The sequence below is a fragment of the Strigops habroptila genome, chromosome 7 (assembly GCF_004027225.2).
Source record: "Strigops habroptila isolate Jane chromosome 7, bStrHab1.2.pri, whole genome shotgun sequence".
Classification (NCBI taxonomy): domain Eukaryota; kingdom Metazoa; phylum Chordata; class Aves; order Psittaciformes; family Psittacidae; genus Strigops; species Strigops habroptila.
In genome coordinates this window covers 47287650-47306171 of record NC_044283.2, presented here as the reverse complement: position 1 = coordinate 47306171, position 18522 = coordinate 47287650, and the positions used below count along the sequence as shown (strand labels likewise).

The 18522-nt window shown below is 45.2% G+C and overlaps 1 protein-coding gene across 6 annotated transcripts in view; it reads right to left on the bottom strand.

Moving 5' to 3' along the window:
• The window catches only part of HERC3 (HECT and RLD domain containing E3 ubiquitin protein ligase 3), a 50750-nt gene extending 34073 nt beyond the window's left edge, over window positions 1–16677 (bottom strand). For 5 of the 6 annotated variants that reach the window (XR_003992335.1, XR_003992336.1, XR_003992337.1 and 2 more), the window contains exons 1-2: window positions 16619–16677; window positions 11609–11866 (exon numbers count right to left, since the gene is read on the bottom strand). Coding sequence is in view for 3 of the 6 variants with exons in the window: in XM_030492772.1 (XP_030348632.1) it covers window positions 11609–11834 (226 nt within the window). In the remaining 3 variants the exon portion in view is untranslated. Of the gene's footprint in view, window positions 1–2732; window positions 2767–11608; window positions 11867–16618 lie in introns of those variants that run through there. The other variant, XM_030492773.1, reaches the window with a different exon arrangement.
• Between the last annotated feature and the right edge of the window lie 1845 nt (window positions 16678–18522).

Here is an 18522-nt window from a genome sequence, read left to right as displayed (position 1 = left end):
TTGAAAGGCTGCCCTGTGTTGCTGAAAGCCTTCAGTGACTGCACTGTTCACCCAAGACGCAGAGTACAGCCTCACCTGAACTTGCTGGATGACCACAGACAGAAAAAATATGCCTGTCTTGGAGGTGAAGATCTTTGCCGTTAGAAATATACAAGTATGACCCATCTCACTGTAGGACATTCCTAGGACCCTGTCAATAACAGCTTGCCTGCAAAGTCATGAAGAAATGTAAACACCAAACAGTGTAATTTTTACATGCTTACACGCATCTCTTCCCAGAGAAGGAAAAAAGCCAGCTTTCCCCTCAGGCACAGATTGTTCAGACAGTCCAACAAGGGTCCCAGTTCACTGTCAAGCTTGCCAAGCCACCAAATGTACCGTCTCCCTGCTAACTTAATTAGTATTATCAAAAACAGCTGAGAGTTACTTCTTTGTTAACCCACCCCTTCCTCACATCAAAATGAGGTGTTTTAGTGGTTGGTATACATTTGTTTTAATTTCCAAAGCATCACAACACCATTATTCATTCTATAGAAAGGATGCATCACTGCACTGACGTGAAGGGTGCAAAGGGTGAAGTTTATTCTTAGTATTGTGTCTCCAGTAACTGACAAATAGAACCAGTCAAATGGAGCTTAATTGGCACAACTATATACAAAGCTAAGAGAACAAAACCCTGAAAGCAACAGGAAGGGGCTGAAGGATTTATGCAATACAGCATTTCAACATGTCTTAAAGCTTTCAAAAAAACAAACAAAACCCCCAAGTTCCAAGAAGTACACGTTGACCCAATCTTTTCTTTCTGGAGCCATCAGCTGTCTCAAAACGGCACTAACGCTCAGAAGTAATTTATCAGTTCTTTGTATCTGGTGGAGTTCAATTTTCATTTCTCTCTTCTGTCCACTGTAATTCATGGATCTCAACACAAACAGACATATGAAGGTCTTTAGGTCTTAACCTTGTTAGATCTTTTCATAATATACACATTGGACCAAAGAATGAGGTCCAGGCAAAAAGCCTTCAGGACAGGCATACTCTGAATGGTGACAGGCCTGGTTCCCTGGACTGCTCTTGTGTTTTCTTGCCTATCTGTGTTTTGCAGAGGCACTCCAGCAACAAAGTTGAGGACAAGTGCTATACGTTTCTGTAACTCAGCTTTCTGACAGCTCATTTAGCCTCAAGGTTTTGAAATGGCAGTAAAGCTGGGACAAGAATGAAAACCCCTGAAAAGCCCTCCTTCAGTCCATAGCTTCACTGTTAATAAAAGAGAGCTTATGCTCTGCCCCCTGCAGTGTTGGAAAGCCATACAAGATCCTCAGGATCTGCAACTGCTAGAAGCACAAAGCACTCAGTTATACTGCACTGATTAAAATGCACAGGCAATGGATGATTAATTAGCTCTCCTAGTAAATCTATCAGAGAGTTGGTACACCCTTTCTATGTATAGCTTCCAGCTGCTTGCAAGACAGGTTTTAGCTAGAGGATGTGGCAGAATCCTTCAGCCATATGTGTACTGGGACGTACATGAACAGCACCAGATGGCTTCTACTGTCTGAAAATGATGTAGAGAAACTATCAGCCCTGAGGTTACACCTTCAGTGGCAGAATCTGGACTTCTTCACTGGTGAGAAGAAGCTGTGGCTTGCAAGAGTTTCGAGTTATTTCAGTCTTACCTGGACACCTGGCCAAAACTCCTTATAGCCTCCCCAGCCTGACAATTAGCAACTCAAGCATTTGCTCATCTTGGTTGCTGCTGTCTGCTAGGAAGGACTTTGTAAGATAGGTGTCTTACTAGCTTGCCCAGATAAGAAAGAGATGGTGGTTTAAACACAGGGGAGAAACACCCATTGGTAAGAATTCCCCTAGGTTAAATGCTAGCAGATGGCAAGTCTGAGGACAGGTAAGACAGTTTCTTTGCATTGCGATGCTTGTTATTATAGTCCACACCCACACTGAGGATGCCTGAGCATTGTGTAACCAAGGTCTAAAAATCAGAAGTGTGAGATAAAACAATTTAATGCACAAGGCAGCTGAATATGTAATCAGACATCAACAGCAACCTAAACTTTCCCATATGATCTTTTCGTTCTGAATACTAAAAGCCTTAATACAGGCAAGGAGCTGAGTTCTTTCCTTTTAAAGATGAATTACACCAACACATAAAACCATCTAACAAGGTGACACTAACAGCATTAGCGCCTATGGAAGCCTAATCCAAGAGCCAAAAACTCAATGAAAAACGTGCTGCCACTTACAAGAAAATGAGGAAAACACTATGGCCCAGACTTACCAGTCACCAGCATTTTATTAAAGCACTTACAAAAAGTGAGTAAACAGCAGTGGATCACCAAACTCCCTGACAAGATTTTCATACATGAAGTAGGGAACTTCAGCTGGCTGCTGATTTCCCCAGTCTCCACTGGCACGTCCCAGAGATGTTTCTGCATATGGACATCCTGGCTATATTTCTAGGCTGTGATGAGCTTCATGAATTCAGTCCTAATGAAGTTAGCTGAGCCTTAAAACATGTCTGAGTTTTAATGAAACTGGAAAGAGAAAAAGAGAAAAACTGAAGTGCAGCAAGTGAAACTCTTGCAATCCCAAGTGCACTAAGTACACCCAAGACTCCTCCCTCCCCTTATGAAGGTTTCTCCTTATTTTGTCAACATAACTTTAAAAACGTCTCAGCTATTCAGTGCTTTTACCAGTATTAGTAGCACAAGTACATTCACCAGCTTTTCCAGGAAACATCATCCCCAGTGGAAGCGTGATTCTGCCACCTGGAAACTGGCAACTGGGGAGGGGAAAAATCAAACTGTTTGTCAGGACCTTTTTGCCTCTTCCTCTCTCCTTTTAGTTTCCAAGAATGAGCCTCTGGTTTGCCTCTGCACACTTTCAACTCCAACCACCTAGGCATCTTGTGCTCACAACTGCCACAGACAAGTTCTGGACTCTGGGACTGGGAGGAAGAACTCAGACTCTGTAAGCCACTTAAGCAAAATACAGACTTTCTGAAGCTATCAGGTGCTTTTAAAAACATAATCTAACCCAGCCAGCTAAAATGCTCCTGCAGCTTCTCTCGCACCATCTCTGCGGGCTGTGGTTTGTCAGCAGTAACACTGGAGGAAGGCTCACAGGGAGGAGGGGAGGGCTGAAGGACAGTTTCAGGAACACACCTTTGTGAGTGCAGACAGTCTCTGGCATGGCCAGGCGTACAGCGCACACAGCACGTACGCAGGCAGAACCGCCCTGCCCCACACTAGCCCCACAATTTTGCCACCACTACCTTCCTCCTCCTTGCTGAGCCTCTCCAAGAAGGCATTACATAGTTGTTGTGTCTTGCACTCAGACTATGCGAGACTACTGTGTACAAGGGTGTGGGAAGCATCGTAGTCGTGAGACTACAAGAGGAAACCCCATGGGGAGGCCATACCCCCACTGTACGACAGTTACCCTCGCTTTCTGCCTGCTGTTTTCACCCTCTCCGTAGCAGCCCACCTTATTCTCAAACTTCTCTTAGTGTGGTGCAAAAAGCATGGAGCAAACAAAAGTTTACATCAGCACGTAACCTCCTCTGTCTTTCGACAACTGAAGTTTACTACATCCATCAAGGAGGCTGGGTTTTACAAGTCCAACTTGCAAATCCTGAGGTCTTCCTTTTGTGAACTGCTGCTACACTTGCAGCAGAAAACAGAGCAGTACCAAGAGCAGCCTGATTAGAGAGACTGGCAACAGCAGCGCTGAAGCTAAGGCTCTGATAATTTAGGTACGAAGGAGTCTCGCTCGTGGCAGCCCCAGGCTTTGACAAAGTACCATGTGATTTTCAAAAGAACCTGGTGTGCGTCTCACTCTGTTCCCATTTATTTCAATCCTGCACTGATTTGCATGGGAGCAGGACAAAGGCACACGTTCCTGGAAAGCCACACCTGCACAGTGCAGACTCAGTACAGCACCCTTGCTTTCAATGACATCCCCATCACGTTCACAAACACTGCTTGAAAATACATTACTGCAAAGCAGCATGGTGACTTGGGAAAGGGAGGTGATTAACACAGTCCTATTAAACATTTATAAAAGCTTACTGATTTTTTAATACCATAAGATTTGACAGACATTCTGAGAAAATGAGAGCTGAGCATCTGTACATTCATTTTTGGTGAGTTTATATAGACAGGCAGCTGTTTAAAAGGCAGGTCAGGTGTTACAAGAGTGAGCATTTCTTCACAGCTGTGCTGTCGGAACAGCTGTCCTGTAGGAACAGCTGTTTTCTGCCAGCAGCCTTAAGCGTCACAAACATTTCATTTCTGAGAAGAAAAAAAAGTTTCATTGAGATCTTCAAGATAATTCTTCTTTCCAATACAGCTTAAGGAAGAGTATCAGGATGTTTTACATTGACCAAGTCAAAATCATCACGTAGCTACACATCTTCTGGAATACTTGATGTCTATAAACAGAACAAGGAACATGCATACACCATGAGCCAGAATCAAACTCAGTCTTTCCATATAATAGTTACACTGAAAAACTAACCAAACCCTTTTTCAGGAAAGGGGACGTTGATCCTGAAGACCATACACACTCTCGTAAGCCTTCAAGATCAAATCATAGACTGCCTTACATTCACTTTTACCAAAAACTCAGGTTTTGTTACATCAACACACATTCTCAGGTGTTTTTATACAAACGAAACATAAGCTATTAAGGCAAGCAAAAGCCCACCTGGGCTGCTTTATTGGGAGTGGGAGTAGAATTTTTGTAGTTGGAGGGGAGAGATTTCTTATTTCAGATGTCTATTCATAGACCTCCACCTATACAAAAACCCAGTTACTGCAAATCATCATCTGTGGTTGTGTCACATAACACAACATGAAGATAAGAACAATGAACTTGCAGCATCAGCAGCCACCAAACTACTAAAATCTCTCCTAAAAGCTGGGATTCTCAGCCCTACTTACGCATTCAGCTTAATGAAGTCCTCACTTTTGTCCAGCATGAACAACTAGTCTGGGTACTAAAAGGTCAGGGCATTATCACCTCCAGCTTCTTTCCTGCTTCTTCCTTTACCTCACCACACATACACAGCTACCCATCCATTTCATCCGGAGCTCATCTTTCAGCTTCAGCATGGTTGCAGGAGAGGGCACAGTCATTAGTGCCACATACCATGAGCACACCAGGGTTTCATGCTCCTACCAAGCCAGGCATACGGACAGCCTCTATTTCTGTTGCACCTTCAGAAAGCCTCCAAATAGTACACACAATGCAGGAATAACAAATATGACCAAGATAAATGCAACTTTAGGTTGCTAAACTGCCCTACAAATCCCCAATTAAAGGGCAAAAAGCTGGTCATTCCTACCGCAGCTCTGCCTTTCGAGACAAGAGACATTAAAATGGTCCCTTCACATCCTCAGTAAAATAGCCTGTACTGATTCTAAAAAAGCAGTATGTTGTTTCCCTGGACTCACTCTTCTTCTCACCCCTCAAAGTGAAATCAAGAGAAACCTGGTGGTTGTAATAATAAATGTTGTTTTAGAGACGGCACTTCAGAGTTACATCTGAGAACACATTACAGCCATTTCAGGCTCAGACTACACATTTCTTTACCATCCAGAAACCAGATTTCTACTGGTTTACGGTTCTCCTCAGGAGCCTTACCTCTCCTCAGTTTAGGCTCTCGTCATCCCACAGTCTCAGAGTACTGGTAGGAGTTAGTTCTCATCATCCAGACCACACAAATTTTAAAACAGCTCGCTACAAACATCTGGCATATTCACAGCCCTCAGCAAACCAATTCAACACAACAAATGCATATTTAAGACATCTAAGGGAAAGCACTTCCTTTGATTTTGTTTCTTATTCGACCATACACATATTGTTTCTAAATTAAGTCATTTTTAAATCCAGCCTTCTAATTTTGAAACCTAAAATCATCCCAAGGCCCAAACTGCACCAATTCAGCTGAAATGGACACACCATAACCTAAGTCCACATTGCTGCAGTCACTAGAGAAGACATGACAACCTCATATAGCATTGGTCAGATCTGGTGAGCAATCAAAGGATGGGTACAAATTAACATACCAAATTCTGCAAAGGGATGGCCAGTTCAGTATAATAATCTGACTCTTTTTACAAATAATATTTATGATAGGTGCTGAAACATAAATTATGGCCTAATCCTTCCTTCAGTGTTTTTCCAATTTGAAGTCAGCTGCTGCAGGCCAGCACCGAAGGCCTGACTCTGCAAGGGTCCCTCTATCTCCAGATGGCTCCATCCCTCCCTGCACGACTGTTTCCAGGCACATCCTCCCAGGCTTTGGCAAGACCGATGCCTACAAGCCGGGCTGTCATGCCTCTGCTACATCTTTTACAGCATGCAGCTCTGCTTCAGGGGTATAGAGAAAGTGCCAGAATGCAAAGCAGGACTTTCCCAGACCACAGCACTTGGGAAGTGTTGCAATAGCCGCATACCTCAGCTCCATGCCCAAACAGAGGGACAGAACTGTTCCCACATCCTCTGTGAAAAGCCTGCCTAGTGGGACCTCCTGGAGTTACCGGCATTTAAGCTCGTTCTTCTTGTTTCACTCCTCATGCAAAGAGCAGGATGGCAGGGGAACTAACCATTCTCCCGCCACTGTCATCCTGCCCATGAGAGGCACTCAGCCTCACCGATTGCATGCAGCAGCCATACCTCCTCATCTGCAACGTGCTCACTTCCACAGCTGCATCCAACAAACACAAGCCCTGCCACCACTCCTCCTCCTGAGCAACCAGGGCCTCCTGGCTGACTTCTCACCCACCAGGAAGAGGCTAAAAGAGGAAAATCCGTACAGACTGTCCTTCCAAGCAGGTCGCACATCTGAATTCTCAGCTGTTACAGGGTTTATGGTTAACAGGCATGCCACAGTGAGCACTAAGGTCTCTGTAACCCCATGCTGAAGTTCAGGACAAGTGGATTTATGTTAGAAAAGAAAGGCCACTGAGTTCAGAGAAATACAGGTGATCTGGCTCATGCAGTGGCTTTTGTTCTGGTGGGGTTTGTCCTGCTTTTTGAAAGAGATTGAACACGATGATATTTCTAGCCCTGCAGCGATGAGTAGATAGGCTTCACAATTCACACAAAGCAAAGCTACCCTGCCATTTGCATCCAAAAAGGAAATTTGGTGAAAAAGCATGGCTTCGTCTGCTGTATATTACCAGAGGAAAGGTTCAAGGCAAATTCGGCCCCAGACATTTTCCTGTAACTCCGAGACACTAATTATCAAAGCCCAGGTTTTCTCACTAGTTGAAGTCCAAATGACTTGCAGAGAACAAACCTCTAGAATAAAAGACCAAGTTCCACATCTCAGACTCGAGCACATTTTTAAAGCTTTACAAATGGCTAACCACCAGCTAGTTACTTCATGCTTCTCTAATTCAGCCCAAATCCCAAAAGAGCCTTTACCTTAGGTACCCAGGCTGTTGTTCCCCAGTGTATGCATGCACATTCAGATAAAACAGGCTTATCTAGGAATCACCACAGGGAGTCAAGACATCATGTCAGACCTGAAGAAAATCAAAGTGATTTCATGGCTGAAGAACCGGAACTACAGATATACCCACAGAGAATAAATTTTTTTCCTAAAACCACTGCAGTACAAAATTATCACTTCCCATTAGAGGCATAATGTGTGTTAACACCTGATGCTGCTCAGGAAATTAATGTAAACTCAGACTGATTCTGCAGAACAGTGGGCTCAATACTTCAAAACTAAGATTGCCAAATTGCTTCTCCTAAGGCATTGTCAGAGACTATGGGAACTCTGAGTACATCTACTTACTTAAGTAGTTACTCCGAGTAACTACTTAAGACAGGTCAGACAGAACCTTTATTAACTATGGTCATGGTGAGAGAATACTGGGACAGCGTTTCTCCCTCTGCATCCCTGCCGAGTGATTGCAGAGACACAAACTATAGCCTGTTTCAGGAGAGAAAAAAATAAAACCCCAAACATTTCAGCATTAACAAAGCCACGTATCCATCCCTGAGAAGGACGAGCTCCTCAAGTAGCTTGCTAACCACAATTCAAAGAAGGAATGAAATAGTAAATAACACAACAATGTGGGGAGATGCTCTTGGTGGAGCGGCACACCCAAGCATTTCCCTAACTCAGAAGTGGGGAGCTGGAAACCATCACAGACTGTTTGCTTTTTATTCAAAAGCAACATTCTTTTAGTGAGGATAAACTTCTGAGACATCTTAATTATTAATTTTACCACTACAATGTAAAATCCAAGGAAAGGGAACTTCCAGAAATAAACTTCTATTGACTCATGCTCTTCCAATGGCAAACACTCCCCGAATAATTTCTGCTCCCAGTAGTGGAGAGGCACAAGAATCACCTTGCAAACTGTCTTTGTCTAAATGTCTTTGCATTACATCCACAAGCTCAGCTGATGTGACAGTGAACAGAGTTTTTTAATTAACAAGTTTCTATCATTTCAAAAGGTGCCCTCGAAAGGACTCCTCCAAGAAGAACTACTGAAACAATTCTGCACCACTGTTTGACATTTTTGTGAGCAGCATGAATGATAGATAAGCAAAATGGAATCCTGCTATTACAGATAAGCATAAATGGGTGACAGAACAAGAGAAAAAAAATTATCACTATTTGGAATACATAGTAAGGGAAGAAAGGGAGGCAGTCTTCATGTACACTCACTGCAAATATAACAACTCTTCTCCCACTGGAAGACATTACCCGCAAGTTTTTCAAGGAGAACAGGGTTAGATCCATTTTCAGTGCATTGCAAAGTCCCAGAATTTCATTCACAAGCAGACATGATCCTGGGAAATAACCATCTCTGATTAAACACCACAATCATATATTCTGAAAACACTAATTGAAGCTTTTATCATGCTGGCAGCATAAGACTAATGTACGCACTCAGATAAGAAGTGTGACAGATAAAAGGGAGTTTCCTCCTGCAAGCGCAGACCTGTGCTCCACCCCTCAGAAGTCACCTAGCCTTCAAAAGGTTCAAGACCACCTGCATATTTGCATGTCTTGATGTTACTCTCAAGCACAACCAAGCTCCTCTGCAGGCCATGGTAAGCATGCCTGGATGGAACAATCAGTATTGTGTCAGCCTCTGGCATCTCCTGCTGCAGGAGGCTGTGCTGCAGCAGGAGATGTGGCTCACTTCCAGAGCTGCGCAGAGGTCAACCACTTCCAGCTTCTTTTCCAAGCCAGGCATAAGGCAGTAAAACCAAGAGGCCTCAACCCACACTGCCTTGTCCAGCAGAAGCTGGAGAGATGCAGTGGCAAGACTCCCAGGGTTGGAATAAGCTCCAGGCATTTATTCCATTCGCTACCTCAGACACCTCCTGATAATTTTCTGTCACCTTCAACAACTCAGGCCCCTACGCCCCACACAGGTATCTCCACTTCCTGTCAGACATAGCTTCATTCATAGGTCCACAACTAATGGAAAATAATAAAAAGAGTATCTTTGATATGTGTTTTTATAAGAAGGTGTAAGGTCACCTTTATTCCATGCAGGGGAGGTGGAGGTGAAAGAGGGAGGCTTGATTCTTCTTGTTCTTATTCACAAAGGCAAACTAAGAAATTCAGTTCCCATTACCACAAGCCAAAGCAGACCCACACAAAGCAGTGTGTGGGACAGGACTCTCCCCCAGTTTACAGGTATCATAAAGACTGCTGAGACTGTTCATCATGAGCTCAAAAAAGAAGCTGTCCCTTGCTTTACGGCACACCTCTCCCGCCTGTCCCAGCCAGTAGAAACCCCATTGCAGGCACAGCCAGTATTGTTTTGTCGGTAGAGAAACAGTTTCTCAAGGATGGTCACAGGCTCCTCAGAGAGCAGCACTGCAGAACCTTTTTTCAGAGTAAATGAAACCTGCAGGATGACTGGGAGTTGGTGTCACATCTTAGTGACAGTCCCTTAATTTAAGGGGTAGCAATAGGACACCTGAGATCAAACCCAAAGAACATTTTACTTCTATTTCCAAATCTCAGACTGCCCCTCTTCTACAGGCCTAGTTGAAGGCAGGTTATCTACTTGCTAGAGGTCTACACTTCAGCATTCAGGATTCATGAGATCCACTTCAAGCTCTGATCTATTCGCTGTGAAGCTTCCATTTTCATTATCATCTTATGCTTGGTTTACTTTATAGGCAAAAAGCAGGCTAGCACAAAGATGTTCCTCAGAGTACACATCTTCACAACCCTCGGAACAGCACTGAATTTCTGCAGCCTCTGCACTAGAATCATGCAGCTAGTTATGTGATTTGAAGGATGAAGTATCCTCATCAGGTTGGGCAGAATATTCACAGGCTTGGCTTCCTTTTCCGAAGCATCTCATTTATTCCAGAGCCTAAATTTACAAGTCCTCAGAAGATGAACAGTGGTTGTGCACAGAGATGACTTAAGCACTCCTGCTAATCCCAGCCTCTTCTAGTAATTGTCTATAAACCACTTGTAGGAAAAGCAAGAGAGGCAGATTCAAGACCAACTCCTAATCCAGCACCATGGATATCCAGCATCCAACATCTACCACCTCATTTTTGAGAGTGAGAGGAACACAAAAGATGCACTGACACAAAAAAGGAGCAGTGGAATCAGGTCAGGTTTGCACACAGTACATGGAGAACTGTGGCTATTTTGTATACAACTCATTTCTCTATCGTGCCATAACGGGGTACATTACAAAAGGCCCAAGCCTTACAGAGGGTAGCCTGCAGTTTGACAAAAATGTCTTATTGCTCTCATTACCCACATATGGGTATTTATTGTGTTATGGAAACAGAAATACATGTATCTTTATCACACCAAAACCAAGAAGTTAATGGAAGGTAATGGTAGTTAATGAATCAGAAGGCAAACGTTCAAAAGGAAGTCTATAAGAAAGGCTTCAGGGATTCTCAAAACACACAATCAAACTGCTCCTTCACCCTGGCAAGGAGAGGCATTAGCTGCCTGTGGTTCTGCACATGCAGGTTCTGCCCGTTGGAATACAATAAGGAAAATACAATTTGAGTCTGGGGAACACAGGGCTACAATGACCTTCTTGTAGATTAAGAAAGCATGAGCGGGGAAAGCACAAGTCAGCAAGACATTTCCATGAGGGGAAACAAAATTTATAAACCCTCGTGGCTAAAACCAAGTTTGTTCTCCACAATTATACTCAAGGCAGATCTCTGATGTAAATGACAAAATTCCCAGCAATAACTGAACAAGGGTAGGCATTAAGGATGCAGTGCAATTGCAAAGACAAAGCAAAGACATTTGTGACTCATGGCCCTCTCTTCCCTTTTATAAAAAGGCAACATAATGCCAAACAACACAATCTGCCCTGAGACCATCTGCACTCGCCTCTGTTTAGATGCATTTCCCAGACACTAAGGAGACATGTCTCCCCACCCATACTGCTGAGCTTTAGCACTCCAGAGCCAGCAAATATTATTCAGCATCATTACTGTGTTATTACACATGATCTTCAGCTCTGTTAGCTGCTTCACAGCAATCAACACAAACCAGCTTCCATAATCTTCTCAGCCCACCAGCCTCAAGACAGTTTGAAGTGCATACAGAAAGCAGACTTACCTGGCTTGCTTCCTTCACAGTCATGCCCCAGTTGGCCTTTGGTGTTCAAGCCACAAGTATACACTTCCCCATCTTCCAGCAGGAACACGGAGTGGTTTCCTCCACATGCCACCTCCTTGACATTTCTGTCATGAATGAATCCATACACCTGTGGTTCAGGAATGATGACCTGGAGGTTGCTACCTATCCCAGGTTGTCCAAAAGACGAGTAACCCCAGCATAGCATTTTCTCTCTTTTCAACAAGTCATGTATCCTTCCTGGGCAAGACAAACAGGGGAAGGAGTGTGAGTGAAGCAAGTACTCAACAAGCGATGATACAGAGATAAGCTGCTCAGAGCAGGAGGCGGAAACAATCCAAAAAGGCATTTCCTGCATGACTGTCAGGCTTGTGGACTGCCAGTAAAAAGGGATTTCCACAGACAAAGAAAGAGGAATCAAGACAGCTCAGGTACTAAATCAGCACCTTCTTGACCTGGCCATCTCCATCTGGCAGTAGTACTGTTCTGAAACCCAGCAGACCTGAGCTTTTATTTCAGCAAAATCATTCTATTTCAAAAACAAACACAAAAAAAAAAAAAAAAATCCACCAGCTCCCCAAACCAAGTGTAATGTTTTTTAGACTCACAGGTCCAAACCTGAACTTTTGGAGTTGGAGAGTCATATCTGGGACCACTTAAAAAAATCTTTAAAAATTATCTCAAAGGTGGTCAAACTAGTCCTGAACAGACTGACATGGGTATTTGTGGTATACTGGCCAATGCAGAATTGTTATTTCTGATAAACCCAGATTAAGAAGTATTTTGCTCAGCTGAACACATTCTTGCAACCCAAATATGTGCATGTACACACACACCCCCCTGCAACCTGCAGCAAGAATTTCCCAAGCAGCAGCAGTTCACATGGAGCAACACACTGACAGCTTGGCCCCAACAGCTATGGAAAGATAATGCTGACACAACTTCCTAGCAGTCAGGTGTTATATTTTGTGCTGCACTCAGTGAAACTCGGGGATTTCAGAGATATGGGAAGTGAAAAGCCATAGCAATATAAAAGGCCCAATGAATTACTCAGCCTGAACTTGATAGTGACAACAGGACGCTAATGCATAGAAGCTGGAGGGAGGGAAAGAACTCTCATTCCAGAAGAAGCATGCGAAAGATTTTGGTAACACTCCCTCATCACTCCTAATCTCAAGAGGCTTGGGTTATTCGTTAAACATGCTATACTAATAAGGCACCGAGAACTCCTCTCCTTGAGCCAGAAATCAATTAAAGCTTTTTTGTACAGGGAAGAAGAAAGAAGAAAACGAAAGATCAGAGACATCAAGTCTTACGGCTCACCACTCACCATGCCAGGTTTTAAACTAAAGCCATTTACAGCAGCAGCATTTACTATCTTAGCTCAGGATCAAAAAGCAAAAGGTAACCCCTGAAGTGCCAAAGATTCCTCAAGGAAACAAGATTTCTTCTCCCACTCTGAGTAGGTAAGAAACATGTGCATTCAGGTCATTTCCAAAGCCTGGTGCTAATTCAAGCTCTAGGTATTAGCAATAAAGCCTTTCCTAATCTAAGCACTAAGCAACAAGCGTTCGTCTCTTACCCTGCTACCCTGGCCTGTCAGTCAGGTGTGGTACCTTCCACTGAGGCACGACTGAGCTGCATAAGGAGGAAGAGGATTGGATTTTCCAGGTGTACTGCATTGGTGGTGCAGTTTCCTAGCACAAACCATTCTTATCAGGTTCTTTAAAGCATGCTATGAATCCCATTTATCTCTCACAGCATTTGCTCCTTTATAGCATAATTCCACTCATCCACATCCACACATGTGCTTATCACTAGCCAGCTTCAAAGCACCCAGAGGAAAAGGCAGGAGGTTACAAGGCTCTGTCTAGATAAATCAGTCATTGTGTACACTCTGTACTTGGTTGCCCTCAGCACTAAAGTCTGATGGAAGAAACCCTCTACACTGGCTACGCTATTTCCTACACTAAGAATAGGAATACCGTGGGACACAGTAAAATTGCGAGCATGTGCTTTAAATGACACAACTGCTATATTTATAGTGAACTTCACATTCTGTCTCAAAAAAAAAAAATACAGCACAAGTAACACCCTGAAGGTGCGACACTAAGGCCATTTCAGAACTGGCATCTGAAACAGCAGAAATCTGGGACTACTATTTTTCTCAGCATGGGGAATTACTCTGTTATGAAGATATAAGCAGCACAATAGCAGCAAACCTGAAGATCAAAGATCACATTCCCTGCTACTATAACTGGACGTTGCCTCTGAGCTGAAAAGATGTCACCATTATGCAACCTGAACTACAGTGACATTGTAAAATATGAGCTAAATATTAATTTGGGATACCTTTCTAAAAGGCTTCCTGAACAGTCTGCTCTCCATAAACTGCAGTCAGTTTTCCTAGTGCTAATTTCATTTAAAATGCTAAAAATACTTTAATTACTTTCCTTGTGTTCCTATTCTACAAAAAGTTGATGTAATGGGCAGAAGGATGTCAGGTGATTGGTAAGAGATGGCTTTTCCTCCGGCTAAGCCACTATTTAAAACAGGAAGAGTTCAAATTCCCAGTAATTCATATGCACACCAGGGTGATATTCCAGAGGAGTTCAACCCTCATTCATGCTAGTGGCCAGAAGCACCCTGAAGTTTAACAATCCCTACGGCAGACAAAGGTGTGCCAGACCCTTTAGAAAATCTGGTCTTAACTAGATTTTTTCACTAGTTTTTTCAAATTATCTCCATTGAATCCCACCCCACATCCTCCAAATGTTTTGCTGATACACCCCTGTGCAGCTCTATTCCAAGGGGACAGAGCAGCACTTATCACTCAAGAATGAAAACCAGCATAGCCACTTCCCATCTAAGCGCATGGGCACAGCTGAATATTTTCTAGTGGGCTGGTGAGCCACATTTTTAATTTACTTATTTTGAAGACATAGCGCATTTTTAAAACCACAACTGTTTTAATACTTTTTTTTCCTCCCCCCAGAAAAGCTGCTGCAAGTCTTAATATATATGTGTTCAAACAGGAGCTGTGTCCTGACACACAACAAGGCTTCAAATGACAACTTCACACTCTGTTTCCAATCTGGCAAGGCAGTCACTCTTCTTTGACATTAACAGAGAAAATAAAAATGCATGTTACACTGCAAACTACCTCGATAAGCTGCATACCCTTCTTATACTAAAACAACTACATAAAAGGTTTCTAGTGTGGGCAGGCACTAACACAGACGTGTATTTGCACACTTTTATATAAAACATAGATAAGGTTTATATTCACTTATCTGAAAATTTTAAGAGTGGCTAATTAATTATTCCTAACGCTCAGCTCAATACACCTTAAAAAGTTTAATTTTTATCTTCAGAGGACAAACCCTTAAGGAAGGTGCTGTTTTTTTTAAATGCATCAGCTAGTGCATTAAGTTGGACTGCAAAACGCACAAGAGCTGCAGCACTCAACCACATCACCTATTCGTGTTCTTCACGTATCACAACACAGTCAGCTTGGTATTCAGGTTTTAGAGATAAGAACAGATGCAATGCAGCAAAGCTGGTCATTTGCAGAGACTCCAAATATACAGCAAAACAAAAAAAGGGGGGAGGGAGGGAACATATAACCCAACATTCCGAAACCCTGACATTCCAGGAATAATTCACCATCAATCAGTGAAGCACGTACACAGCACAGCTAGAGATAGGAAAACCTCACACTGTGGGGAGTATTTTGAGGAAATCCATTGTGGGTGTAAGATCTGCTATAATAAGGCTCAGCTAACATACTAAGAATATATCCTTTGGTGAAAAAACAACCCTGGTGGTTTGGGTAAAATAAAACATGTAAAATCGTGACAGGATGCGTTTTATTTCACCTTCTATTTTTCTTATCTTTCTTTTTAACAGCTATCACGACATACATGGTCTCTTCACAGGATCATACAAACGTATTCTAAAGTCATTGCTGCGACTGCAGCAGCACCCTTTCTTGGAAAGTTAGTTAAGTAAATATCGTGCTTGCAATAAGCAACACTCAAGACAGAATGCTTTCTAAACAAAGAGATCTGCCAACTGGCAGGGCATGAATAAACAAGATCTTCCTTCCCTGCTGTTGTTTGTGAGGTTTCAGCTAGCTAATGTACTCCTTCTATCAGCACTGCCCAATAATGAAGGAATTTACTGTTTCTTTCTGCCACTAAGCCTCCAAGCCCACTTTCTTCTTCCTTTTGCCTGCGTTTTACTTCACGTCAATGCAGACCAGGCTACAGAGCAAGAGAAAGCAAAGTGTAAAAGTGAATGAGTTCCAACAGGAACAGAGCACTTCCATTGCATAACCACAGGCCCTCAGCTAGAGGTGTCCCCGGAGAAAACACTTAAAAACAGATGAATGAAACCAGACAAGACCCACACCATCTCCATCTTGCAACCCCAGCAAGAACACCTCCCTGCCTCCGCCCCACACGCTCCCGTTCTTGCTGCTGCCGCCGCTGCCCACCCCCAGACCGGCGATTCCCGCAGGCTCTGCGGGGCCCGGCGGCGGGCACGACAATCCCCCGGGGACATGGACCGACATGGGCCTCGGACCCCCCAGCGCCCGCACCCCGCCCCCGGCTGCTCCTGCCGCGGCCCCGCCGCTGTCCCCGGCTCCGGCCCGGGGAGGCCCCGCCCGGGGACGCGCGTCCTGCGCCGGTGGGGCGGCAAGCGGAGGGGGGCCGCGGAGCCCCGCCGCTGTTGCCTTCAACCCCATCTCCCCACTACGCCACCTCGGTACCAGTGCCGGCAGCAGCCCTACCAGCGGCCACGCCGAGGAGCTGGGCTTTCCCTCCCGCGGCACTCGCCCGGCCAGGCCTGACCCCAGCGCAGCGGGTCGGAAGTCGGCCCCCCCCCCGCAGGGCTCTGACAGCGGCGCGCAGGGTGTGCGGGACAAGCAGCTGCCATCGGTCCCGCACCCCTACCCCGCGTTCCCCGGCCCCGCTCCCCGCCGCTCACCTGCTGCCGGCCCCGCCGCTGCCGCCGCGGCAACGAGGAAGTCCGGCCCCACGGCACGGCCGCCGCCGGACGGAGTGACGGCGCAGGGCGGCCAATGGGAAGTGCGGGGCGGCCCCCGACGGCGAATCGGCGGCGGGCGCTGCGCCTCGCCCCGCCCCGCTCTGTCAGTCCGAGGGTCCTGGCTCGCGGTAGCTTCTGCCGCCGTCCGTCCACCCCTTTACTGCGCCAGCGGGGCTCGGGTCGGGCCAGGCCCGGCCGCCGGTGCTGAGGGGCTGCCCGGCCAGCGCGGCGGAGGGAGCCGGCCGGCGCTCCCGGGCTGCCCGGCTTGCTTGCCGCGGCAGGGGGCGCCGCCTCCTCGGGGACGTTGTGTGGCTGTTGTCCCGTCCCCAGAGGAGGTCTGCTCGGGATCTCGTCTCCCCGAGACCAGGGCGTTGCTGGGCCGGAGCGCAGCCTGCCCGGCGCCGGTGGAACGCCGCGGGAGCCGGGGGGCAGTGCTGCCGGAGACCGAGCACAGCGGGTAGCGGGCTCCCCGCAAAGCGCGGCCGAGGGTCGTGGCCGCAGAGGTCTGGTGAAGCAGAGCAGGCCAAGAGTACAGACTATAGAAACCAATGGGCAAAGTTAACCATGTGCAAGTATCATCGAATTTAAGCTATGCTAAATGAAGGTGTCAAGGGAAAGCCAGTTTTCCGCTGCTTAAAAAGGACTCACTCAGTTTTGTTAAGCAAGAAATATCACTTACTAATAATAGTTTCCCCTCTGCTTTTTTTCAGCTTGTATTTTACATGGCCCCTGGGCACCTGGCAGGCTTGTTTGTGTAGGAACTGGTACATTTTATATAAAGTTTCAACCTTAGGAAAATATTTGTTGTCAAAGTATAAAGCTCTGTTGGGAGAAAGGTGAAAAAAGAAGCCAATGAGCAAGTAATTATATAGCTCCCGAGTACTCATTTTCTGATTTTAATGCCATCCGTAGAAAAAGACACTGCACACCACAAGAGCAATGCACAAGCTGGATCCCACTCAGACCATCGAAACGACAGTCAGCATTTGAAACAACCGGGTCAGTATTTGGGCAAACCACACTGAGAAGTCTGCAAGGGCTCAGTGTGAGTGAAGAGATCTCTAAAGCAAGTCCAGTACCCAGAGTACTCATCTCCCTTACGCTGCACCTCTGGCAGTTGGCAGGGTTTGTGTACTGAGCATGCAGTGTGTCACGTATCAGGTAATTCACCTGCATTTGCATGGATCGTGCTTGTTTAGAGTAAAAAAAGCTACTCTGTGGTGTAAAATTACGCCTGTGGTGTAATAGCTTTTACCTAACTAGTGTTGCAAGCAGCTTTGAGAATAACTAAAAGCGTAGAGGAAAAAATACTTTCTTTGTTTGTTTTTTGGTTTGGTTTATTTATTTCATCATCTGGAGACCTTTGTAAAATAGTCAACAAACAGAGGCTGGCTTCCTCTGTTTCTGATTGAGCAATCAAGGACGGGAAGGTACACACAAAAAAGTGGGAAGGGGGAAGCAGATGAGGGAGGCAGGAGACTCTTGATTAAACCAATTTTTAACTGTCTGCATTTCAGCTTTGAGGAGAACTTTCAAGGCTGCTCCTTCATAAATGGATAAATTTTCAAATAAAGACACCAAAATGAAGCTATTCTGCCTGTGCCCCTGCACGCTGTGCACAGCTCCCTCTGGAGGCCTCTACCACTGAGGATTTCTCCGTTTTGAAGGTCTCTGTCACTGAGGATTTCTTCATTTCATTGCACCATGAGTCTTCCTTGCCTGGGGCTGGTCAGGAGGCATAACGTTGCAGTCCACGTCTCTCCGCTGGCCAAGGGTTGCCCTAAGTGGGCCCATGGTGAGGCTGAACCTTCACCAGAAGAACACGTATCCCACCATTTCCTTGG